This window comes from Pseudoliparis swirei, chromosome 11 (genome assembly GCF_029220125.1).
Source record: "Pseudoliparis swirei isolate HS2019 ecotype Mariana Trench chromosome 11, NWPU_hadal_v1, whole genome shotgun sequence".
Lineage (NCBI taxonomy): Eukaryota > Metazoa > Chordata > Actinopteri > Perciformes > Liparidae > Pseudoliparis > Pseudoliparis swirei.
The window spans coordinates 20,810,131-20,836,460 of record NC_079398.1 but is presented as its reverse complement, the minus strand read 5'-3'; the positions used below and the strand labels follow the sequence as shown (position 1 = coordinate 20,836,460).

Genomic DNA, 26,330 nt, shown 5'->3' with positions numbered 1-26,330 from the left:
ACTTTCTGGACTATGAACTATTCATACACTCTGTCATATTCATTGAATGTGTTTATGTCACTCTGTAACGCTTCATTCTGTCCACATGACATCTATTGTTCTGTCCCTCCTGGAAAAGGGATCCACCTCTGTTGCTTTCCTGAAGGTTTATTCCCCTTTTTTTTTTCCCCTGAAAGATTTTTTTTCTATTTCTTGGGAGTTTTTCCTGATCCGATGTGAGGTCAAAGGTCAGGGATGTCATAAGAGTTCAGATTGTAAAGCCTTCTGAAGCCAATTCGTAATTTGTGATATTGGGTTTTATAAAATAAACTTAATTGAATTAATGGGATCTTTGGGTGAATGCGTTTCCTCACAGAGAAGCTTTCATCAGCACGTCTGTCCTTTCCTGCTCCGTGTTCTTCTGTTGCTTTATGTCATTTATGGTGTGACGAGGAAGCAGGACATAAATGTTGTGGAGCTCAACGACTTTAGAAGGTTAGAAATCCACGACAGGACAGACAGAATTTAACAGCCTCGGCCTTGTTGGACAGAGCTTCTCTGATAATGCTATTTCCTATCTATTGTGCTTATGGCTATTGCAAGACATGTCTGGAATAGATTCTTAAAATATGGCCACCAGTCCAGGAGGAATATAACAGGTTGTCATGGAAACGTTAATGAAAACTCAATTGCAACCCCAACGCCGTATGTATGCTGTTCCCGTTTTTAATAGTTTGGTTGTTAAACAAAGCTTGATAATGTGAGAAAAGACGACGAGTTCTGGAGGGAGGTCGGGAGTTGCTGAAATGTGAATAATTAAAGAAAACGAAAAACCTGTTATAGAGTAAATATGAACTAACAGTATTCAGTCTAAATCAACAAATATGACAAGTACAAAATAAAGCATTTTCTTATTTGTATTATTATGGATGACCATGCAACTCAAAATTAACGAAGATGAATCGATTGATGCTTCAAAATATGCTTCAGGATAAAAACTAAATATGTATTCGTGGATATCTGATGAGGATATGACCCACGTAAAATGTGTGCAAGGCATTATTTCCTCATCAGATAATAAACTTTCGACATTTCCTTCATGCTACTGTCCACGTTGTGTCGCGTAAGCCCGTGTCTGACATCAGGGTTGCATATCAGTAGTGACCTCATGAAATTAGACAATTATTATTATTGCTCTGCCATTACAGACACAGACATCATAGCCCTCTGCTGCGGGTCAAATTCGGAGTAGGAGCGGTAATTGATTTACCACCGGTTGAGAGGAAGGGGCGGAAAAACAGCTCTTACAAAACACAGATTTTCTTATAACGACCAGATATGAATATCAGTGAAACGCGTCAATGTAGAGGCATCAACCGCAATCTGCAACGCTCGGTTAACATCAGTCTGGGAGACAACCGAGTGAGGTCAGGAATTGGCTACAGACAGCATCACAGACGGGGATAAATGGAGCACAGATAATTGAGGCTGGGCTTTGACCGATGGCCTCGATCCAGCGAGTGTGTGTAATAGTGCTCCGTGTGCCCGACTGCAACAGGGCGTGACCAGCTTTCTCCAACAACCCCAGACCATCAGAGCCACTATAGCAACTTTATAAACCAAAGCACCGGAGAAGATATAGAAGAAAGAAATCGGCGCTCACAAATAAAAGGTTGTTTTTGGTTTATTGTGGGCAAAACTCGTTTTTAGTTTGAATGCGTTGCTGGCGTGAAACATTTTCTTTGCCCCCAATAAAAGAAAAACAAGCTTTTGTTTCTTCTTTACTTGCCATGATTGCGGCCCAGATATTGTGGAATGTTTGGAGCTGTACTTTCAAATAAACCAGGAGAATACAGCAGAAAGATATAAATCCGTCGTGTTGATCCACCTCCCCACTAACTCCCAATCCAACTCTCTCCCATCAGAAGTTCCTCCGTCTCCTTTAACATCTCGGCTCTCCTACCAAAGTCATCCTGCAAGCTGGTCGCGCCGACACTTGAGGCCTTGTCCTGAGAGCCCTCCAGGTGTGTGCTTCCATTCCTGGCCAGCAGGGAGGCGCTTGCGCTCAGCGTGGTCACCTGGGACGGGGTTCTGGATGGCTGACTTTTCACCTGGGAGGCAGAAGGCTGGGAGGCCTGGGTGAGCGCCTCCTGGAGACTGTTGGAGGAGAAAGGGAGCAAATGAGAAGCGATGGAGGCCCGAGCGGTTCTGTTGACATGCAGCCATCACACAGGGGAAGAGGGGGTGTGGGTGTGTGTGTGTGTGTGTGTGGGGGGGGGTCCCAAACACCAGGGACAAAGTGTATATATATATATATGTATATGGTTCTCTGAAATAAGTTTTTTCGTGAAATCATAGGTTAGGGCACTTATAAGCATGATAGCTTCAGCCTTGACCCTTTCGGTCAGCCACTTTCTTCTTTTGTTGAATTTTGATTTTTGTATATTGTGCTGATCGAAATAAACTAAACTAAACAACAAAAAAATGGCCGAGACCAGGTGTTGAGTTTTGATGTCTTAACCCTCCTGTTACCTTAGGGTCAATTTGACCCCATTCAATGTTTAATGTCGGTGTTCTTTGGGGTCAATTTGACCCCAGGCTGTTTTTCACTGTGTCAAACATATAAGAAATATCAACTTTTTTATATATTTAAAGGGCTATTTAGGTAGTCAACAAACAAACATAAAGTACCTCACACTTAAACTTGGGAAACAATATTAATTCTAATAATTTTCTGGAGGTTTTAATTGCTGGGGTCAAATTGACCCCGAGGGTCAAATATGTCAGTAAATGTAAAGGTAACAGGAGGGTTAAACATTGAATGGGGTCAAATTGACCCTAAGGTAACAGGAGGGTTAAGAAAGTTTAACAAACATTATGGCTTCCGGTAATTATCTTTTAAACCCGATTTGTTCCATGTCATATGTATCCAATAATCCGTTTGTGATCGTGGAGTTTATTTGTCGTTCTCATGCTCCACATTGACATGCTGCAGGGGGAGCTCCGTCACGCCTCCAGCTACGGGCGTCTTTTGCGACTGAGTGAAAAGCGTGAATGAGCTTCAGACTTCTTCCAAAAGCCATAAAAAGATAAGATGATTCTCAGTAAGGCTGATAAACTTCACCACTTGTGGATAACAGAGCCATATGATTATTCAAATTCATAGTATTTTATTGAATCATAAAGTGAAAAACTGTTTGACCAAGCCTAAAATGTCCGGTGCAACATTAAGAAAGTCTAAAAAGGTATTTGGGAGTGGAGAGAGAGAGAGAGAGGATGGTGGAGGAGGGATCAGTGGAACGGTTTCGCATGAGGAAGTTTATTGACCCCTGGCAGGCGGCGCACTGGTGTTCCTTGCGTAACACTTTTCTAGGCTCAGCATTTTGAAATGTGACCTTGTAAGATAGATGCAGGAGAATACGGAGTCTTGGCTAGAGGTGAATAGCTGTTGGCAGTTGTGTAACAAAACTCAAAGTTACAGAATCGAGGAACTGAGCCCCAGCATACGTGGAACATAAACATTCAGCTTCCACGCGTTCTTCGTTTGTGATGTTAACGGTGCTAAAACGACCACTTTAAAGACAGTGGGTCATTTGAGATCTCTAAGAGGTTTCATGCTTTGCTTATTTGACAGGAAGGGAGAGAAGCTGTGACCTTACGACATGGTTCTCTCTAGTCAGACTATGACCTCAGACCTCACGTCTGAGGTCGTAGTCTGACTAGAGAGGATTTGAAATACTCTGCAGATAAGTTACTTTTTTGATTATTGACCTTAACGTATGCAAAACTGGTTTAAAGGTGTTAAAAGTATGGCTGTTAAAATCAATGAGCAGCTAAAGACTCTTACAGTTAAAAGCAAGAATAACACAATGGGGACAGATGTAAACTCTTTATTTAAAAGGATTATTGATATCATCTTCTTCGCCCTCCTTAGAGAGGTCAAAGCGATGGGAGACAGCTCGACGCCCACGGGCTTTATCGGACGAGTCATGCGCCGGTGTGAAAAGGAGACGGCATGTCATTCGAGTAGATGAGTCAGACCTTGTGGCTTTGAGTTTAGAAAATTGCTTCATTTATTTATTATCCACACTCGTAATGTGAAACTTAAAAAGATGAGATCATATTATAACAGGATGAAAAGTGTCTTGAGAAAAAAAGAGGACAAGGCGCATCACATGCAGAGTGGAGACACCCATCCCACGGCCTGAGAAGAGGAGGGAGGAGAGGTGGGAGGAGGAGAGAGGAGGAGGAGAGGAGGAGGAGGGAGGAGGAGGGTGTTGACAGGAGGGAGGAGGAGAGAGGAGAGAGGATGGAGGAGGGAGGAGAGAGGATGGAGGAGAGAGGAGAGAGGAGGGAGGATAGAGGAGAGAGGAGGGAGGAGGGAGGAGGGAGAGAGGAGAGAGGAGAGAGGAAGGAGGGAGGAGAGAGCGCTCCCTGCTCCGTCACGGCGTACCTGAGAGGAGATCCGATGAGCGAGGCGGTCGGTGTCGGGTTACTCCCGGCTTTGTGTCTCCGCCGCACAGCCTGCCGACGAAATGTGCTGCGTTCACGCCGAAATATGACCGTCTCCTCGCTCCCTGTCGCGGTGAGAGGAAGTCATTGGCCAACGGATGAGTTTCCTTTGATCGAGCGCTTCATGTGGAAACACGAGGGGACACTTCCAAACGTCATGCTAGATGTTAAAAACATAGCAACGACGATCACATAAAGCTGCCGCTTGACCTCCAGACGGCTGACGGGAGCGCTGCGCTCCGGAATGGGAGCAACCATTGTGGGGAAAATAAACGAGACGTCTACGACAACATGGCTGACAGAGCAGCGTGTGACTGTCGCTGGACGGCGAATAAAAGATCATGAAACTCTTCCCCAAGATCCTGTTGAGTCAGTCGCTTCAAAGGAAGACGCAACAACACATTCTTCCCTCTGACAAATCAAAAGCTGATTTCAGACATGTCGCACACACACACACACACACACACACACACACACACACACACACACACACACACACACACACACACACACACACACACACACACACACACACACACACACACACACACACACACACACACACACACACACACACACACACACACACACACACACACACACACACACACAAAAAGTGAGCGTGTCTCTTTAATGACATCACCATTGGGGCACAACGGGACGTTCAAGCGCCCGTCTCTTTGAGGCCCCGCCCCCAAACAAAGCCCAGATCGGTCAGTGTTTTCTGGTCTTCTGCCGCTGACCCAGATGTGACATCACAATCCAACAGAAATGCTGATGGCTCGTTTAAAAAGGATGTGTGCATTCCTCAGGGGATTGAATGTGATATATATATTGCACCTCGAGCCGCTTTATAATAATAATAATAAATACATGAAGATCTCACTTTATACAATACGGGAACCATTATAGATAATTAGCTAACACGAGCAAACCGGGTGTACGTCAACAAGCGTGTTGAGCATTTCCTCACACATTTTACTCTTCAAAAGATTCTTAGGCTCGCTGCACTAAATGAACAATATCAAATAGCGTGAGGAGTGCAACACAAATGTTTTCAGTCCAGTAAAGTCCCACCGATAACCTCCAGTGAGAAGTCGAGAAAGATTCAAGAACCAGAGAAGGTCCCCGTATGATACCGACTGTGACCTTGACGGCTCAGAATCAGGTAAACACAGATCCAGACGGCAGGAGTCAAAAAGACAATGGTGAAATCCCAGGAGGCGCACACTCTAGAAAACTCAGGAACAATCAACTGAGAACATCACATCAAAAGTCCTCAACACACAGGAGCCAAAGACCAAGAAGACCCCTCCCCCCCCCCAAAAAAAAGAAGGGAGGGGGAGGGTTCAGTGTGTCTCCGTGGGACTCGGTGTGCACGCCACTAAGAAGAGAGCTGTGTGTGTCTGACCTCAGCACAAAGCGCACACTGTGCCGTCACGCCAATAGCTGCAGAAGGAAGACGACGCTCGGGTCAGAATTTGTCGCTCCATGGAAACTCCCCACGGTTACGCTGACGCACGCGGTTTCCAGTGTAAATATGTTCTACACACGCATCATCCACTTTCCCAATCTGAATCTGCACAGTGAGCCCAATGAACAAAAGTCGGCTAATAATAGCGACTACTTTCTGTCTGGGGCCGTTTCAGTCTCGCACGGTTACGCCGACGAGTCACAAAGTAGAGCGCACGTCTAAACAAGTGCAGCAAGCGGACCCGTGAAATGTGGATTCGGTTAAACGTGGCGTTTCTCGCGATGCATCAAAGGCCGGCCGTGAACCAGAGCGAATGCAAAGTACCGTGTGTGTGTGTGTGTGTGTGTGTGTGTGTGGTACGTACCCCGCAGGGAAGAGGCGGTGGCGTCCTGAGGCTCAGCAAACGCCGCCTGATTGGGCAGACTGTTTCTGGAGCGGGTCACCGACTCCAGCTGGGAGGCCCGGCCCAGCAGGGACGCCGCGTCGAGGACTTCCCCTTCTTTGGCTTCCAGGTCCGACTTGGAGGTGGTGAGGGGCCGGGGCCCGGCCGGCGCTCCGAGGCGGCCGGGATCGTTAAGGCAGGCGGCCGTGCCGCTGTCCAAGCTCAGCACTCTGGCGTGCGTTTTGGCGCCGGCCGCGCTCGGGGCGCGGCGCCGCTTCCCTTCCGTTCGCGCCCTCGCCTCGGAGGAGGAGGCGGCGGCGGCGGCGTGCTTGGCCTTCAGGGCCCTGTAGCGGCCCTCTGGCGAGCGGCGGGAGCGGGAGGCGGCGCTCGATGAGCTGTCCGTGCTTCGCTGGCGGGCGGAGTGGCGGCTGGAGGCGCAACTGAGTTCGCTCTGGTCGCTGGAGTCGCCCTCTCCGCCCGCGGGACACGCCGCGCCGCGCAACGACATGTAGTCCCGGTGGCGGCCGGCGTCAAAGCTGCTCGCCCTTTTCTTGCCGGTCCGCCGGCGCCCACTGCGCCCCGTCGACAGGGAGGACGTCTTCTGGACGTCGTCGGCCGACTTGGGCCGGCCGGCGTCTTTCTCCCGCTCCGGCTCGCCGTCGGCGTCGGTCCGGATGCCGGGCTCCTCCTGGCACCCGCCGGGCTCCGCCGGCTCTCGGGTTGCGGCGGCCGGCGGGTCGGCGGGTCGTTTGGCGGTCAGCTCGTTGGCGTGAGGGTTTCTATTGGCCTCCCTGGAGGGAAGGCCGCCGGCGCCTTGGGAGCTGATACTGCCGAGGCTCGACGTCCGACCGCCCGCCGGTGCAGATTTGGCATCCCCTCTGTCCCGTACGGGCTCGTCCCCTGACAGCGACAGCAGACTCTCCATGTGCGTGGAGCTGGTCCGCTCGCTGTGGAAGCTGCTGACGGTGCTGTTGGTGTCCCGGTCTGTGCCGCTGCAGTAGCTCTCCGTGGAGCCGCTACTGCGAGTGCTCAGACTCCTCAGGCTGTCGGCGCTGCGCTCCCCTCCCTGAGACTTCCCCCCTCCGACTGAACCTTTCCCACCACAAGCCCCGCCCACCTCCACCTGGTAGAGTCCCGAGCTGCCCTCCCCCGCCTCCCTGGAGGCGGAGCGGGCCACTCTGCGTGGCTCTTTGTGCCGGTGACACTCCGTACCCGAGGTGGAGGGCACCGCCGGGTCCTGCCGGTACGGCCGCTCCCCGGCCCCGTCTCGGACCCACGCCCCGGGCCCGTGCGACCTGGCGGCCTCCAGCTCGCACACGGGGTCGAGGCCGCCTCTCCTGGGCGGCGGGTGCAGCGCGAAGTCCGGGAGGCACGGGTCGGGGAAAGCGGAACCCGCGGAGCTGGAAGTCCGAGGCAGGCCCCGGGCGCGGAGCTCCTTCCGGTAGCTCTGAGATTGCGCGGACGCGTGAGCGGTCGCCTCGGTGTCCCCGGAGGAGAGCGACAGGCTGAAGTGATGACCGGCGGAACTACACAGATCGGCAGTCTCCCTGGACATCTCCGAGGGACACAAGGAGGTCGACGGCTGCAGGGACGCGAAGGAGTCGTTGGGGACGAGGCAGAACATCTTCGTGTCCGACAGCAGATCTGGGTGGACACAAAAAGAGCGGCGGCGTTGAAAGGGACGCTGTAATATAGATTATAAGATGTTCACTTCTATTATGGCCAGAAGACTTGAAAAGTTTATGACTAAATTGATCCACAACGATCAGACAGGTTTCATACACCAACGTCAAACACAAGACAATATACGAAGGACCTTACATATTATTAATCATATAGCAAAAAACTAATTGGAAGCAATAGTAATTAGTATAGATGCTGAGAAGGCATTTGACTCCGTCAATTGGGATTTTCTTTACAGAACTCTTCATAGATTTGGTTTTCATGCCAGGATTATTAAAACCTTACAATCATTATACAATACTCCTACTGCAAGGGTCAAGGTCAATGGTTATTTATCAAATAGGTTTACCCTGGAAAGGGGTACATGACAGGGCTGCGCATGGTCACCAATATTATTTGCACTTTTCCTTGAACCACTAGCCCAATATTTAAGACAAAACAGAGAAATAAGAGGCATTCAACTGGCAGAAAGAGAGCATAAGCTAGCTTGCTATGCAGATGATGTACTAGTTTATCTTAGCCAGCCAACACACTCTTTGCCCCAGCTGATGCTGGCACTTGAGAAATATGGGCAATTATCAGGATATAAGGTTAATGTAGGTAAAACCCAAGTACTATCATATAACAATAATCCAACATCAGAAATGGAAAGCAAATACCCATGGTCATGGCAAGCAAAATCCCTTAAGTACCTAGGCATAAATATTCCAAAAGATCTGTCAAAACTATCAGAATATAACTACTCACCTATAAACAAAAAAATCAAAGAAGATATCACAAGATGGAACCTCGTACCATTCTATAGTTTCAGCTCAAGAATACAATCTATTAAAATGAACATATTACCCAGATTGTTATATCTATTTCAAACCCTACCAATAGAAGTTTCTCAGGGCCGGTTTAATGAATGGGACAAAATGTTGTCGAGATATGTGTGGCAAGGCAAGAGACCAAGGGTTCGCCTTAAAACACTGCAGTTAGTAAAGGAGAAGGGAGGATGGGGTCTGCCATCCCTCAAGGAATACTACTATGCCGCCCAGACAAGAGCTATAATATGCTGGTGCAATCCTTCATATGATGCACAGTGGAAAGACATTGAAGAAAAAATATTTCCCATTCCAATACAAGCAATCATAGCTGACTCTAAAATGCAACACTACATAAACAGTTCTGATAATCCATGGGTCAAATTGACCCTTAAAGTGTGGAAGAATATCATTAGAGAATACAAACTTGAAGGTGATCTACTGTGCCTTAAATGGTGTGGATATGACTCAGACTTCACACCAAATAAAATGGACACCAGATTCAAAAAATGGAGAGCTAATGGAATAACAGCTTTATGCAATATTATGAAGGGAAACAAACTGTTTAGTTTTGAAATGATTAAAGAAAATTATCTTTTAGAGAAACAGGACTTCTTTAGATACCTACAGTTGCGGCATTTTGTCAATGAAAATGTTAAAAAGGTAACAGAGGTAAACTCCAGTCTCATAGAACTGTTTAAAAGAGCATACAAGTCAAATTGCAATAAAGGGGCAATATCAGCCATATATAAATGCTTTCTAGAGCTTAAAACTCATTCAACAGCATACATTAAAGTAAAATGGGAAAAGGAATCTGGGATAGATATTTCTGAGGAAGAATGGACATTAATATGGGGGTACCAATGGAAATGTACCAGTTCAATGAGCTGGCGAGAGTTTAACTGGAAAAAGTGTATAAGATACTTCATTACACCATCTCAGACATCTCATTATAGCGATAACATTCCTGTTTGCTGGAGAAAGTGTGGACACCAAAGCGCAAACCATTACCACATCTTCTGGGACTGTCCCATCATTAAAAACTTTTGGAAGGCGGTACACAATGCTTTACAGGACATCTTTCACGAGGACATCCCTTTGGACTTTAAGATTCTGTACCTTGGAAATATACCTCAAAGCTGGCCGAAAGGGGACAGACTCTTGATAAATGCAATGCTGGTGGCCAGTAAAAAGTCTATTACCAGAAAATGGTTATTACCAGAGTGTCCAACAATCACATCATGGAGAGACATTGTGACAGAGATCTACAGAATGGAGCAGATCACAGCTCATGTAAACCAAAGAACGGAAACATTTCTTAAGCACTGGCAAAAGTGGTGCAACTATGTCACCGATAAATGGCCTGACTATTTCTTTACTCTATAGAAAATGATTTCTCCCTGCTTTATTTTATAGTTTTGTTACTTTGGTATTGTTTTTGTTTCTTTACTTGCATATGTGTTTATTTTTTTTGTTTTTTTACTTCTCTTTATACAAAGAATCTGAAAAATGTCAATATGTGTATGTGAGATTCTGAACACTAATAAAATAAAAAAAAATTAAAAAGGGACGCTGTCGGGACGCCGTGGCCGGGAACGCGAGGAAGGCTTTTTGTTTGGATGCAAATGCCGCGCGTGCGTTTACCGTGATCGTGGCTGCAGCTCTCGACGAGAGTCAAACTGATGTCGTCGGAAGTCTTTCCCGCGTCTCCTGCGAAGACGGGAAGAAAGCAATTGAGAGACGACAAGTTTAATCAATTATTCATATGTTCACAACCACCGACCCGGGCCGCCCACACGGAGAGGACGACAAAGTAGATCGCGCCGCCCTTTTTATCTCAGGATCCCTACTTCCGGGAAGGGCTGCGGGTCGTATTCCTGGATGGAACAACCGGGGGAATATCTCGATCTCTTCGGAATAGATTCCCTGAATGCCTCTGCTGGAGAACTCTTTGAAACAAAGATGAGACTGTCCTTTTTCCAATCACTGCTCCTCGAATCCCGGGAGTTTGCGATTAGAGCTAAACCCCGGCAGAGCCCTTGTGCTACTTCGCAAAACCACTTCCTGTCATCCCAAACGGACGGCTAATTTAGAATGGCGTCGAACAGGCTCGCCGAATTATTCAGCGGACGCAGGTCGCCTCACTCGCACGCGGTACATCGGACCCAAAAGCAAAGCCACAAGTTCATTTATCGTCTTCTTCTCCGTGTTCCAATAAAGACTTCCTGGAGAAATGACTCCCACGCTAGATCTTAAAGTGTATTACTCTTCTTCATTCTTTTTTTTTTTACTCAACAGTTCCCATCTGAAGCTGCCTCATCTTAGTGTGAGGTCACAGTGAGTCAGACTACATCTCCTGAGCAGCTGAGGTGGTCATGGTCAGGGACGTGGGGATCCGGCAGAAAAGAAGAAGCATCGAAAAGAAGAGACTGAAGAACTAACGAGTCATAACGTTTCCACACAACTCAGTGACAAGGACCATGATCTTAGTATTGCATGAAAGGTAGACATAGTTACCTTTGGCTGCTGTTGCTCTTCCGTGGGTGGATGCAATCTGAAATTTGAATGAAAAGATGAGTTAAGCCTTTTGTCGGGTACATCAGAGGCACATTTCTGGAGTTAAATATGCATCAGAGCAAACGGAAAAGCTGTGTGATCAACCGAGAACGGATCGGCGGCTCAAGGACACGCGGCACAACGACACAGCAGCACCCCGCGGGGGATTCAGAGGTTGAATATATCTTGCGGAATAACTTTTGAGTATTTGAGATATCGGCTGACAGCAAGCTACGTGAGGATCATACCCAGGGTTGCCAGGTCTGTGTGACAAAACCAGCCCAATGGCCAATAAAACCAGCCCAATATCAGAACTCAAAATATGCCCGTGCCAAACCATATACACTGCTTTTAAAGTCAAACAGCATTGCTATCATTGCCAAATGTATTGTAATATCTACAAAGTAACACCAAATGTTTAGCATGCCAGCATTAAAAGCAGTTTTCCCTAAACAGTTATTTCACCTAGGTCCTAAAATGGCCTTGTGTAATTAGATACAGTATATTATCCTAAATAAAATATAGCTCTGTGAGTGCGTGTGTGTATGTGGGCGTGTACCATGTCCATGTGTGAACGTGCTGATCTGGAGTCAGTTTGGTAGGATTTGGGTATAAATAAATTTCATTTAAAATATGGATTTTTATTTAAAGATATTCATGTAATTTGCATGCAAAATAGGTCTACCCGAACCAGCGGACAAACCATTCAACCCGCGGCGACACTTCAAAAGTAGCCCGATTCAGCGGGAAAACCGCGGACCTGGCAACACTGATCATACCTCAACGGAAAAGATCCACACACACACACACACACGCATAAACGAACAGCTACTTCCTTGGATGGGTTACAGTACACACCGTACAATGGGAGGAGGTTTGAAATATTAAAGTTCGTTCCGTGGAGCATGTAGCAGTAGTTTACTGGGTATTAGTCTCTTGCAACACATAATTTACACAAAAATATCTTTTGGCCGAGTACGAATCGGGTGTCGTTCAGTTTGACACACTTTTCTGCAAAAGCAAAAAAATTGAATGTTTATAAATATATTCGTGTGGAACTGAATCACTACTCCAGGAATCCGTTTCCATTCAAAGAAGACACACGGATCCTGTGTGTGTGTGTGCGTGTGTGTGCGTGTTTCAGTCACAACGCGTGTTTGTTTTGCTTAATCGGGCAGACATAGTATTCCAACCGACAGTCAGTCTCCCTTGTTCACGCTCATTACTCCCTACACAACAGCCAGTCGTGTCGCACGACTGCAATTTGCACATCAACCAGCCCACAACTCAAAGCGTTGCATTGCAGATTGTTACACGCCATGGATACGACTTGTATTCCTTTCCCTGTGGTTTTTTAAAGAGATTTTAGGGCAGCTAAGTGCATACTCAGAAATCAGACAAACAAATAAAAATGCGGACACTTTATACAGTGTACTATATTGCAGTTATTGTTAAGAAAACCAATTGGAATCTGTGAATTATGTTTGAAGTGCATCGATTGCCCATTTAGTCCCGAATGCTCGTCATCATTTTAGAAACTGTAACCAGGAATCCAAAACGCAAATACTTTCAATTACATACATATGAATAAATAAATAAATAAATACTTCAATTGCAAATCGTTAGAATTAAGAAGCACAATTGTTTTATTTCAGCAATAAATGTCACCAGACATTCAACAGTCTGTCTCTCTCTTCCTCTGATTGTTCTCCTTTGTATTGAGGAGACAGATGATGGTTGGCTGGATTTGTTCATGCTGTTTTTCTTTGGCTGGGAATCAGAAATACCAGTAGGCTGATCGTTTTGCACATTTGCGGTACTTCATGACAGCTAAATAAAAGATTAGTGACATGGAGTATATATATATATATATATATTGATCTTCCCTTCCCTAAAACCGAGGAGGAGAGCATTGGGTCAGGTAATCACGGTCATCTTATATTCGGCCGGTGCTCTGCTGACCTGCTGGGTCGACTCCAATCCAGTGTAGGAGTTCCTGGAGCTGCAGTCCACTGGTGGAGTCTCTTGCCTGATGAAGTCGGACATCTCAATACCCCCTCCAGGGTCCCTGTACACACACACACAAACACATGTAAACATTGGTATTACCAGCACAGTGCACTCCCTCCTTTAAATCTGATTGGATGGCACAGGCTGAAGGGTGCTGGATGACGGACGGCTGTCTCACACCGGACTCAATTCAGAGCTGAACAAATCATGTTGCTTTTTTTTTTTTTTAAACAGGCCTGTATTTGACATCGGTTGTCTGTGTTTTTTGAAAAAACAAATGAAGGAGCATAAACAGACGAAAGCATCCATGTAGATTTTTCCCCCGGGCTTATTTTTAGCCCGGACACGCTTGTTTAACCGTTCGGTATGTCGAAAAACAAACAACTTGCCAGGGATCGACGATAAATCATTTCTATATGCCAAAAATATTTCGATGTACGGCGCCTCGATAAATGGACTGGTGAGGGGGAAGAGGGTTGACGGGGACGCAAAAAAAACCAACACCTTGATGGACTTCAGCTCGGCTCGGCCGCTCCACTGCAAACCCAAACTAGAATGGGCACTCGGTAGAGCGCATACCTTCGCATATCACAAGAATGGGCATTGAATTATGAACATTTTGGCATTAGTTGCATGCCAATTGGATAGAAATTGACCTTTTCATGACCTTGACCTCGACCTTTGACCCGATCGATCCCAAAATCGAATCAAATGGTCCCCGGATAATAACCAATCATCCCACCAAATTTCATGCGATTCGGTTTAATACTTTTTGTGTTATGCGAATAACACGCATATAAATAAATAAATAAATACACGGCGATCAAAACATAACCTTCCGCGTTTTCAATGCGAAGGTAACAAGCCGGAATGCGACTCCAGATGCGTGGCCAAAGCAGCGGCTGCCCCTGCGGTCGAGAGCTCTCATTTGCCTCGTTGCCTTTCCCTTCTCTCAGCGTCCCGCGAAGCACTCCCTCTGGAATGTGACCATGAGTCACGTCCTCGAGTCCTGGGCAGTGAAACGGGCCGAACCCTCGCCGGCTTTTTCTTCCTTCTGAATGAGCGCTAAACCTCTTCATTAACAAGAAATAAAAGAGGCTAAAGCTTGGCATTCAGAGACGAGGTGATACGATGACGCGATCGATCTAAATTACTTGCTTGTGTAATTAATCATTAGTTGGTAATGTCATTGTTCAGCCATGCTAAATATAGCCCTCATACTTATGAGCTCATTAATATCCCCCAATTGAAGCATCCTTTTGCACATATTTCACCGTCACTGCTTGGCTTTAAAAACATCTGGGTTGCAGAATCAATTATGGTGCTTTATGGATATATCCTATTTCTAAATATTAGAATATCATGAAAAAGTATACTAGTAGGGTATTAAACAAATCACTTGAATCGTCTAATTAACTCGAAACACCTGGAAACACATTTTCAAATGTTTGATTTTGTTTTGCTGTTATAAATCTTTTTTTTAACTTGGTCTGAGGAAATATTCAAATTTTATGAGATAGGATTTTAGAGTTTTCTTAAGCTGTAAGCCATAATCAGCAATATTAAAAGAATAAAAGGCTTGCAATATTTCAGTTGATTTGTAATGAATCCAGAATGCATGACATTTTTGTTTTTTTAAATTGCATTACAGAAAATAAAGAACTTTATCACAATATTCTAATTTTCTGAGACAGTCCTGTATATCATATAATATATAATATATATATATCATATATATATCATATCATATATATATGATATATATATTAGTGCTGTGAAAAATAACGCGTTAACTCAGTTAATTCAATTACAGGTTTAACTTCGTTATTTTTTTTAACGCATTTAACGCATGCGCAGAATGAGCTTCCAATCCGTCTGTTGTTGGTCGTCTCTCCAGCAGCATGTCATTCTGTCTCTAGTGTCGCGTTAACACGACTCCGATCTCCGTCTCGCGCACCCCAGAGCTCGGATGCCGGCGTGTGCGCGCACATCGGGACGAAAAAAGTCACTTGCAAAATGAGCTTCCAATACACCACTTCAACCTGAACTCTGTCCGCTCTCATGCAGACGGTCTGTTCATCGGTAATGATCCTTCCGCAGGTTCACCTACGGAAACCTTGTTACGACTTTTACTTCCTGTAGATCAGGGTCTCAACACGTCGATCGCGACCTGCCAGTCGATCGCGGCGTAGTGTCGGTAGATCGCATGACATTAAAAAGATTGGCCCGCCCCCTGACATGTTCTCTAGAGCACGTCTTTGTTCTTTTATTACGCGTTGCGTTAACACTTATCGATCTCCGTCTCGCGCGCCACAGAGCTCCGTGCGCGCGCCGGAACGAGCAAAGAAAAGTCCTTGTCAATCTGTCCCGTGTCCGGGCGGTGAGGTTTCAGCTTTGCAGCGGTGTCCCGCCGTCCTTTCATCACGGCCCAGTTCATGAAGAAAACCCACACAGTCAGTTTGCCTCAGCAGCTGCTAGAGGAAGACTAGAGGCCTTTAGATTGTATCATGGTGGAGTTAATGGTTGACAAACAAGAGGAAAATGTTCTGTTTAACCCTCCTGTTACCTTTACATTTACTAACATATTTTACCCTCGGGGTCAATTTGACCCCAACAATTAAAACCTCCAGAAAATTATTAGAATTAATATTGCTTCCCAAGTTTAAGTGTGAGGTACTTTATGTTTGTTTGTTGACTACCTAAATAGCCCTTTAAATAAATAAAAAAGTTGATATTTCTTATATGTTTGACACAGTGAAAAACAGCCTGGGGTCAAATTGACCCCAAAGAACACCGACATTAAACATTGAATGGGGTCAAATTGACCCGAAAGGTAACAGGAGGGTTAAACATTCTGTTTAGGATGAAGATGTATTAATGTTCCATATGGAAGAAAACTGCTAAATAACTGCTGAGTTGCAGCACCATTGTATAGAAGAATGTATATATCCGTCTTTTGTCATAAATCTCTGTGTTCTCACAAAATATACCGAGAATATCGGTAATATGTGATTACCGTATTTTTTGCACTATAGGGCGCACTTAAAAGCCTTTAATTTTCTCAAAAAACGACAGTGCGCCTTATAATCCGAAGCGCCGTATATATGGATTAATTCTGGTTTTGCTTACTGACCTCTAAGCGATTTTGTGTGGTACAAGGCGCTCACGGCGCTAAGTCAAAATGTTTTAGTACGACTTTGGTAAACTACAAAGCCGCACCGCTTGCAGCATTACGACTACCGTAGCCAGGGCGTCGCGGAGTAATACATACTGTGGCGACCCTGGGTCAGGAGCGCTACGAGACGTAGATGGCTTATAGGGTGTTTATTCAAGGAACATAGAACAAGCTACTGTTGGCGTAGCCTCACGCCAAAGCGACAACAAACGCCGTGAAACCTCAAAACCAGCTTCACGTCTGCTCCGGGTCATAGCTCCGCCCGAACCATGAACACAACAACACACACACAACAACATCACTCGCTGTCCAATCACAGAACCGCCTCACAGCTACCAGCTCGTGGGGCGTTCACTTACATCCGGACATAACATTTCCTCAGTCCGTTACAATACTGTGCTTCACCATAATATTACAGTGTGTGTAAAAGGATCCCAAAATACAACTGAATAAGGTTGGTAGTTATTGTGAATACGCTCATTAACGTTTGAATAATGTTGAGAATTATTGTGAACGCGTTTAATAAAGTTTGATCGACTGACTTATCTGACTGTTTTTTTTCCGCTTAATGCGCCTTATAGTCCGGTGCGCTTTATATATGAAAAACGATCGAAAATAGACCATTCATTGACAGTGCGCCTTATAATCCAGTGCGCCCTATAGTGCGGAAAATACGGTAATCATGATTAATCCACAGAAACCTGTGATTAATCCGATTAAAAATTTTAATCGTTTCACAGCCCTAATATATATATATATCATATCATATATATATCATATCATATCATGCCTGCTGTGTATCATCTAGTAAATTAAGATGTCTGTTGTCTTTTAGTATCTTGCCCTTTCTGCAGATGTCTTTACTTTATGAAGACGAAAAGCAGCAATTGTTTTCTGCTGTTGGGGCTGAGCCTCCTCTGGAAGCCTTTAAAGTGATGGGTGGATCCTCCGTGTCTTTTCTCCACTGGAGGACCAGACCCTCTCACCTTAGCTCCGGACTACATCACATTTAAACAACTCCACCGCCCCGAGCCTTGCGACTCTTCACCGTCATTGGCGGGATGCGCGACACGCTCCTACGCAGCCCCGTCATCCAAGCAGCGCGGTCACGCTCCTCCGGCGTCTTTGACCTCCGTCACCAGAGGTCGCGTCCGCCATCGGCGACGGGCGGGGACGAAACTCACCCGGCGTTGCCGTCCTGTCGGCGGGTGGCGCCCGGCGTCGTTGGCCCCCTCGGTGCCACCTCTGCCGCCCCGGCTCTCCTTGGCCTGGTGCTCCACCACCTCCCCCTCATCCAGGGCGTGGTGCAGGCGGAAGTTCACCGTCTTCAGCAGCAGGAACATGGCAGCGATGACGCCGCAGTAGATGCCCACGATCGCCATGCTCGGCTGCAGCGCCTGGCACCGGAAAAGGAAGACGGAGGCAGGATGAGGCAGACTGTATATTGTATTGTAACTTGCTGTGAGGCGACAGCGCTGGCCACTACACCACCAGTGCAGCTTTTAACAGTCGAGGATTTAAACCTGGTAACTGCACCCAACTACTGCATCAGTTAGCTCCCCTGAACACAGATGAAGGGATGATTTTCATGCATTATTGCAACCATTTTTTAACGCATTTAACGATGCAGAATGAGCTTCCAATCCGCCTGTTGTTGGTCGTCTCTCCAGCAGCATGTCATTCTGTCTCTAGTGTCGCGTTAACACGACTCCGATCTCCGTCTCGCGCACCCCAGAGCTCGGATGCCGGCGTGTGCGCGCACATCGGGACGAAAAAAAAGTCACTTGCAAAATGAGCTTCCAATCCACCACTTCAACCTGAACTCTGTCCGCTCTCATGCAGACGGTCTGCTCATCGGTAATGATCCTTCCGCAGGTTCACCTACGGAAACCTTGTTACGACTTTTACTTCCTGTAGATCAGGGTCTCAACACGTCGATCGCGACCTGCCAGTCGATCGCGGCGTAGTGTCGGTAGATCGCATGACATTAAAAAGATTGGCCCGCCCCCTGACATGTTCTCTATAGCACGTCTTTGTTCTTTTATTACGCGTTGCGTTAACACTTATCGATCTCCGTCTCGCGCGCCACAGAGCTCCGTGCGCGCGCATCGGGACCGAGCAAAGAAAAAGTCACTTGTCAATCTGTCCACCTGTCCAGGCCGGTGAGGTTTCAGTTTTGCAGCGGTGTCCCCGCCGTCCCTTTCATCACGGCCCAGTTCATGAAGAAAACCCACACAGTCAGTTTGCCTCAGCAGCTGCTAGAGGAAGACTAGAGGCCTTTAGATTGTATCATGGTGGAGTTAATGGTTGACAAACAAGAGAAAAATGCTCTGTTTAACCCTCCTGTTACCTTTACATTTACTAACATATTTTACCCTCGGGGTCAATTTGACCCCAGCAATTAAAACCTCAGAAAATTATTAGAATTAATATTGCTTCCCAAGTTTAAGTGTGAGGTACTTTATGTTTGTTTGTTGACTACCTAAATAGCCCTTTAAATAAATAAAAAAGTTGATATTTCTTATATGTTTGACACAGTGAAAAACAGCCTGGGGTCAAATTGACCCCAAAGAACACCGACATTAAACATTGAATGGGGTCAAATTGACCCGAAAGGTAACAGGAGGGTTAAACATTCTGTTTAGGATGAAGATGTATTAATGTTCCATATGGAAGAAAACTGCTAAATAACTGCTGAGTTGCAGCACCATTGTATAGAAGAATGTATATATCCGTCTTTTGTCATAAATCTCTGTGTTCTCACAAAATATACCGAGAATATCGGTAATATGTGATTAATCATGATTAATCCACAGAAACCTGTGATTAATCCGATTAAAAATTTTAATCGTTTCACAGCCCTAATATATATATCATATCATGCCTGCTGTGTATCATCTAGTAAATTAAGATGTCTGTTGTCTTTTAGTATCTTGCCCTTTCTGCAGATGTCTTTACTTTATGAAGACGAAAAGCAGCAATTGTTTTCTGCTGTTGGGGCTGAGCCTCCTCTGGAAGCCTTTAAAGTGATGGGTGGATCCTCCGTGTCTTTTCTCCACTGGAGGACCAGACCCTCTCACCTTAGCTCCGGACTACATCACATTTAAACAACTCCACCGCCCCGAGCCTTGCGACTCTTCACCGTCATTGGCCGGGATGCGCGACACGCTCCTACGCAGCCCCGTCATCCAAGCAGCGCGGTCACGCTCCTCCGGCGTCTTTGACCTCCGTCACCAGAGGTCGCGTCCGCCATCGGCGACGGGCGGGGGACGCAAACTCACCCCGGGCCGTTGCCGTCCTGTCGGCGGGTGACGCCGACGTCGTTGGCCCCCTCGGTGCCACCTCTGCCGCCCCGACTCTCCTTGGCCTGGTGCTCCACCACCTCCCCCTCATCCAGGGCGTGGTGCAGGCGGAAGTTCACCGTCTTCAGCAGCAGGAACATGGCAGCGATGACGCCGCAGTAGATGCCCACGATCGCCATGCTCGGCTGCAGCGCCTGGCACCGGAAAAGGAAGACGGAGGCAGGATGAGGCAGACTGTATATTGTATTGTAACTTGCTGAGAGGCGACAGCGCTAGCCACTACACCACCAGTGCAGCTTTTAACAGTCGAGGATTTAAACCTGGTAACTGCACCCAACTACTGCATCAGTTAGCTCCCCTGAACACAGATGAAGGGATGATTTTCATGCATTATTGCAACCATTTGAGCAGATTCTTTAATGACGCCGGCATGTTTAAAAACTAGCGCGTTCAATTATCTTGTCTCTTTCCACTGTGAAGCTCCCGAGGAAGCAGGAGACACACCTGTGTGTTTACCACGAGGTGCCCGAGCTCCATCTCCGTTGCCCTTGAGATATCCCCACTTGCTGCATCCGGCTGCAGTTCATTACGAACAGAAGCAGCACTCGGATGCGTGGCTCAATATAAACCAGAGCTGACCGGAGAATTTCCACTCCAGGAATAGAACGGGAACCACAAATATGTTCAGCTTCTTTATATATAGAAGTTAGCATGGCTACTTCCTGACCCCCCGAGTATGTTCATAAAGTACAACAATTTAAATTAATACACAACGATGCACTGCCATTTTCAGCTTGTGCACGTTATTTGTCAACTGATTCGGAATAGGTGGATTATGACTCATGCGTCAGGTCCTGAGACAGTTTAGAGGGCGAGCTACAGCTGTGCAAAAAGTAAACACAAAGCAGTGCCTTTAAAAACACACACACACACACAACACACTTCTTCTCGGACATTGAAGTTGCCAGATTACAGTTACGTCGTGGTCAGCTGTGCTCTTGCAGTCACAGCTGATATCTCGTGAAACCGCAAATCACTACCGACAGGATGAAAACAAGTAGATTACAAAAATATAAAAAAATATATATATATAAAGATAGGGGGGAGGAGGTGGTATTCGGAGATTACAGCCTGACACAGTGGGATCGACTGATAACACCCCGTCGGATCTTAACTACACCGCTGTGATAAACACGTAGCTAAACAAAAGCGCATTCTGGTCCCATCTATGTGGTGGACGCTTCACTTCAGGGGGGCAGCCATTTACAGCTCGTTTTTTGTGTATGCGTGTGAGCCATTTGTGTCTTCCGTTACAAGGTTTATCTGCGTCTAAACTACGTGAATCTTTTGGTTTCATGAAACCTTCTGAGCTAAGTAGACGTCGGTTCAGTTTAAGCGAGACGTCACGTTGTCTCCGCTCCAGATAATAGACCGAGACCGACCGTTAGTGCACAGCGGCGGCGAACCTAACGGACTCTCTCGGTGACTTACGGTGTCAACAGTCACGGCAAAAATGTAAATAAAAAAGCACGAAGAAGAAAGAAAACAAGAAGGGGGTTACAAACTCAAAACACGGCTCACCATGTAAAGTGTGAAGGGGAAGCATAGCAGAAACAGCCAGGTGTAGAGATGTAAAGCGTTGACGAATGTGTTCTGGTCGGGGTCGTAGTACCATCCGCCTGTGACTGAAGCCCAGACCCCCTGCCTCAGGATCTGGAGAGTCTGCGACCCCATGTTGTTTTATCCCCCTGCGAACAAACGCGGACGCAACCGACCGACGGAACAACACGCCGGCTAGTCGTCGCTGAACATGACGAACGCTGCTCTGTGTTCAGCCCCCGGCCTGAGGTTCCCCCGCGCAGCCATCTTCTCCGCTGCTAGCCAGCCAGCTGGGGCTCTGTTCTCTCGGTCCTCCAGCGAGGAGACTCCTATCCCACCACGCCCTGCGAGAAACTTCTTCTTCGTGGCCTCCGTAATACGTAGCTGCGGTCGGTGGGTCGTAACCATGGAAGCGGCTACTATTTTACAGCTACACCTGAAATAAAAAAATATCCAGCTCGCTTTGTGCTTTCAGTCGTTTTATTGCCCTCTTTCTTTGCTCGGTGAAATACTGAACACGTTTGACATGACAACGCAGTGACAAGCGAGAAAGACACACGCATGAAATATAATGTATCATTGGGCAATTAAGATCCTAATGTAACTAAATGGCGCCGCCTGCTGGACGTATGCTCACATTTGCTACTCAATTTGGTAATTTTAGAAAATGAATCGAAACTACCAGCAATGGAAGCGCTCAGTAATTATGAATAAAGCAATACAAACATAAACATTACCAGGCTTGGTAGTTTGATACTGAAAGGTCACCCCCTCGTCCTAGAGGTCAAGATGAAGTCCCACATTGGTTTGTATTTGTTGTTCTGTTCTCTAATCACTGCCTTTTGGTGAAATACTTAAGACTAACAATATTTGCCTCTGAAATGCAAGTGTAATATTTATATATATATACACATACACACACATATATATATATAAATAAATATAGATGATCATAGAGATGGATACTCTGTTCAGATCATGAAACTCATTAAGTGAGACTCAAGACCAGGATACCTGTAGCTGATACATTTTAATAGAAAAACACACCAAAAAATATTCCATACAAAAACAGATGAAAGTATTAGAAATTAAAGAGAGGTGCTGAAGTCAAGAAGCGTTTTGCTTTACAGATGAGATGATGCATTCTGACGCATCACCCTGTAACACATGCTGGGAATTAAACGGTCCTCTGAAATGATTACAACACACATATTACGCTGATGTCGACAGTAAACCGACACTGATGCTGATGCCGGCGTATCATCAAAAAACCCTCATCCTCGTAGAATACTGCTAAATGCCTGCTGACATCATGCAGTTAACCCCCGGTCGTAGCACAGCTGCCTGAAATGTCCACGGTGCCAAACTGATCACGTGCACAAGACTTAGGTTACAATGTAAAAGTAGCACTGGCACAGTAGACAAGCAACTGTCGTTTTTTTTCTCTCGTGCCAGTTCATTCTTAGCCTCCTGTAAACTGATCGAATGACCAGAGGGGGAGACAATCTTCAAATGTGACGGGGCAACAAAAATACTCCCGAGCTGTTCTTTCGGTTCGCGCTGGAGGACTCCGAGACGAATGACTGTTCTTCTCACTGTAGTCTTGCTCTCTTCTCGGGAGGCGGTTTGCTCGGCGGAGCCGGGGCCGAGGACTTTGTGGCTGGTTCCCTTTCCTCTTGTTTAACAACTTCTGTGGGGGGTTCAGGCTCCTTCTTTACCTCGACTGCAATACAAGAGCATTCAATTAAGTGGGAGCATTGTGGATATTCTCACACACATTCTTTCTATTCTCAGTGTGGGTGATATATTCCCACCATCATCAAAATCTGAATGTCTGGTGTCCACTGACACTATTCATTAAGTGACTTCAAGGTCTGAATATAATTAAAACATTAAAAAAGTGACACGGTCATACCTGGGATTGGCTTCTCACCAGGCTTGGGCTGAAATCGCAGAAAGAAAAAGAGTCTTAGAGGCAGTCACAACAACGCGAATGAAGAAGTTGTATGATGGGTTTTTGTGAAGAAAAGATGGGAAACGATAAACATGAATAACTGTTGTGAACCAGTGAAACTCGTACCTGGTAGAATGTTGGTGGGAACTTTGACCTGAGGTCCAAAAGGAGCGTGTCAACGCGGTGCCTCTGAAACAGTGAACTCGGTTCCTCTTTCTTTTTAGACTTAGGCTTGGTTTTTTCTAAAGAAAAGAAAAATAAGTGAATCAGCTTTTGCCAAAGTCCCTCATATTAAACCTGAACTTACTCTTATAAAGATCTTGTGATTGCAGGACACTTATAGCTTTAGTTCTTACTTCTCATGGTTTTCACTGCCTATTGTTTTTAAATTGCTGTGATCACTTTGAATAACATTACCACGAAAATCTCTCAAATGTCAATTTAAATTAACTGCAAAAGCCTAACCTCTCTCCTCCTGGTCCTTGAAGTGCCACGTGTATCCTTTGGATGGGTGATAGCGACAGTATGACATGGCCTCATCAAAAGCAGACTGGATTCCATGGACAGCAGAGAGCTAAAAGAGATTCATGTGACATGAGATAACCTTGATAGCACTCTGCTTCAAGTGTATTTTACAGGATCAAACTACACATTCTTACCGCTCTGGAGCTGATTACTGTTCCCAGATCTGGGGCCTGATACACCACTCCTGCTATGATGTAGTAGTCAGCGAAAGGAATCACTGGAGGAGGACGAAAAATATAAAGTGGAAGTGGCAATATTATCCTCAAATAGAGCATAAAATACACAATTCTGTGTAATTTTTGTGACAGCCATAAGTATCAGCTTATATCATCACACATCTGGCATTTAAATAAATAAAACGTGTGTACAGCTGCATCAATAATTAATCAGGCTGCTTGTGAGACAGTTTACATCATTGCTAAAACAGTAATATATATATATATACACACTACCGTTCAAAAGTTTGGGGTCACTTAGAAATGTCTTTATTTTTCAAAGAAAAGCAGTTTTTTCAATAAAGATAACATTAATCAAAAATACACACTATACATTGTTAATGTGGTAAATGACTATTCTAGGTGGAAACGTCTGGTTTCTAATGAAATATCTCCAGAGGTGTATAGAGGCCTATTTCCATCAACTATCACTCTAGTGTTCTAATGGTACATTGTGTTTGCTAATCGCCTTAGAAGACTAATGTCTGATTAGAAAACCCTTGTGCAATTATGTTAGCACAGCTGAAAACAGTTATGCTGGTGATATAAGCTATACAACTGGCCTTCCTTTGAGCTTGAAGTTTGAAGAACAAAATTAATACTTCAAATATTAATCATTATTTCTAACCTCGTCAATGTCTTGACTATATTTTCTATTCAATTTTCAATTCATTTGATAAATAAAAGTGAGTTTTCATGGAAGACACGAAATTGTCTGGATGACCCCAAACTTTTGAACGGTAGTGTATATATATATATACACAAACACTTTGTGCAGTATCAGCACCACTGCTCACCTTGTGTTGGTGACTGCCTCTGTTGTTTCCGGATTATATAAAGAATTGGCTCCTGAGCATGGAGAAGAATGTACTCCACTCCCACCATCTGACTGAAAAAGGAAAGGAACCATGTTTGCTTTTAGTCGTGTGAATGACACTTATTACGACAAATTGCTGCTCTGTCCTGACTATATCTCTGACCTTTAAGACAGAACAAGTATTCGTAACTGTTGTTTACAATGCCTTCAGTATTACACCAAAGTGCACTGCGTAGTACAGACTTACTTTAGATGTTCCAGAGTAAGCCGCTGCATCTTCACCACCTCATTATTACAGGTTCGGTCATAGAAGGGGTTACTTCTCTCAGAGAAGTAGTCCAGTACATTTCCAGGGTTAAGAATCGGTACCCAGCCGCTGTCCACCCAGGATATCCCAAGAAGGTTGTCTGCAAATGTATCCCCAAATAAAATCTTGAGCTGAGGACAGGTCAGTCTTTATACATTTACATCGGTTACACATGAGGTTAAAAATTATATTAGGATTCTTCTCTACACTTTTAAAGCATAGCTGAGCAGGCATTAATGGTATACACATCATCATCATCATAACAGGCTCAGGTTTTATCGTCTGGCTGTATTAAAGAGGATAATAGAAAACAGCTTTGATCAGGAGTGTAATAATAGCTCAATCGCTGAACCCATTTCTTCAGGTGGTAACGTTTATGTTGTTTATGATATAACTAAATAAAGTCAAACCTTTTTTTACATTGATACGTTTCCCAGTTTCCTGCCTCTGTTGTTGTTTGGGAATGTTTTATTTTAAATCCAGTATTAAGTTGAATTGAATATAATAATAATAATAATAATAATAATAATAATAGTATTACTCTGTATAACATACAGATAAACATATTAATGTTTTTAATAACGGCTGAACACTTAAGTAAAGTCACCAGTTATCTTAACTAAAAAGCGGTCGTGACCGGAAGTTAACATGAACTGAAAGGCTGTCAGTGACCGTATTGTTCAATTAAATAAATCGGATGTTTTAATAACGTTATTCAAAACATCTTGGCATATCATCGCTGTAATTCATACATTATTTACAATTCGTTGCTTTATTGACCACTTTCGTCAACATTAGAGAGTTAGCCGACGTGCTAATAAAAGCGGAGACGGTGCTAATCGTTGCTAAAGTTAACTTCAAGCACGAATACAAAATAATGCAACTTTCCGACAGAACAATATAAGAGACAGCTTTATCTTAGGGGTAAATCGTTGCTGTATTAAATGTCACAACGGCAATGATAACTGACAAATGTTAAAACGCCGATTTAGCTACCTCTGAAATCCACCGCCGCCATGATGTAAACAACTTGT

At 45.2% G+C, this 26,330-nt stretch overlaps 2 protein-coding genes across 2 annotated transcripts in view; both read right to left on the bottom strand.

The window, feature by feature from the left end:
- pcnx1 (pecanex 1) overlaps positions 1-22,391 on the bottom strand; it is a 43,641-nt gene extending 21,250 nt beyond the window's left edge. Inside the window, exons 1-8 of the mRNA XM_056427279.1 lie at positions 21,461-22,391; positions 19,859-20,073; positions 13,355-13,460; positions 11,354-11,390; positions 10,481-10,546; positions 6,330-7,991; positions 4,433-4,556; positions 1,943-2,136 (exon numbers count right to left, since the gene is read on the bottom strand). Of these exons, the coding sequence (XP_056283254.1) occupies positions 1,943-2,136; positions 4,433-4,556; positions 6,330-7,991; positions 10,481-10,546; positions 11,354-11,390; positions 13,355-13,460; positions 19,859-20,073; positions 21,461-21,613 (2,557 nt within the window). The 5' untranslated portion in view covers positions 21,614-22,391. The remainder of the gene's footprint in view (positions 1-1,942; positions 2,137-4,432; positions 4,557-6,329; positions 7,992-10,480; positions 10,547-11,353; positions 11,391-13,354; positions 13,461-19,858; positions 20,074-21,460) is intronic.
- A 98-nt stretch (positions 22,392-22,489) lies between these two features.
- med6 (mediator complex subunit 6) lies at positions 22,490-26,329 on the bottom strand. The gene is made up of 8 exons (XM_056427282.1): positions 26,293-26,329; positions 25,237-25,396; positions 24,970-25,061; positions 24,092-24,174; positions 23,898-24,006; positions 23,559-23,674; positions 23,394-23,421; positions 22,490-23,201 (listed from the first exon to the last, which is right to left on the bottom strand). Exons 1-8 carry the CDS (start codon positions 26,312-26,314, stop codon positions 23,071-23,073), a joined length of 741 nt encoding a protein of 246 aa, XP_056283257.1. The 5' UTR covers positions 26,315-26,329; the 3' UTR covers positions 22,490-23,070.
- Position 26,330: the final 1 nt, after the last annotated feature.

Coding starts and splice junctions, on each gene's coding strand:
- med6 (XM_056427282.1), bottom strand. CDS start 26,314: ATGGCGGCGGTGGATTTCAGAG. Junction 24,007..24,091: donor CAGTAATCAGCTCCAGAGCG/GTAAGAATGTGT, acceptor AATCTCTTTTAG/CTCTCTGCTGTCCATGGAAT. Junction 23,675..23,897: donor CAAGGACCAGGAGGAGAGAG/GTTAGGCTTTTG, acceptor TCTTTTCTTTAG/AAAAAACCAAGCCTAAGTCT.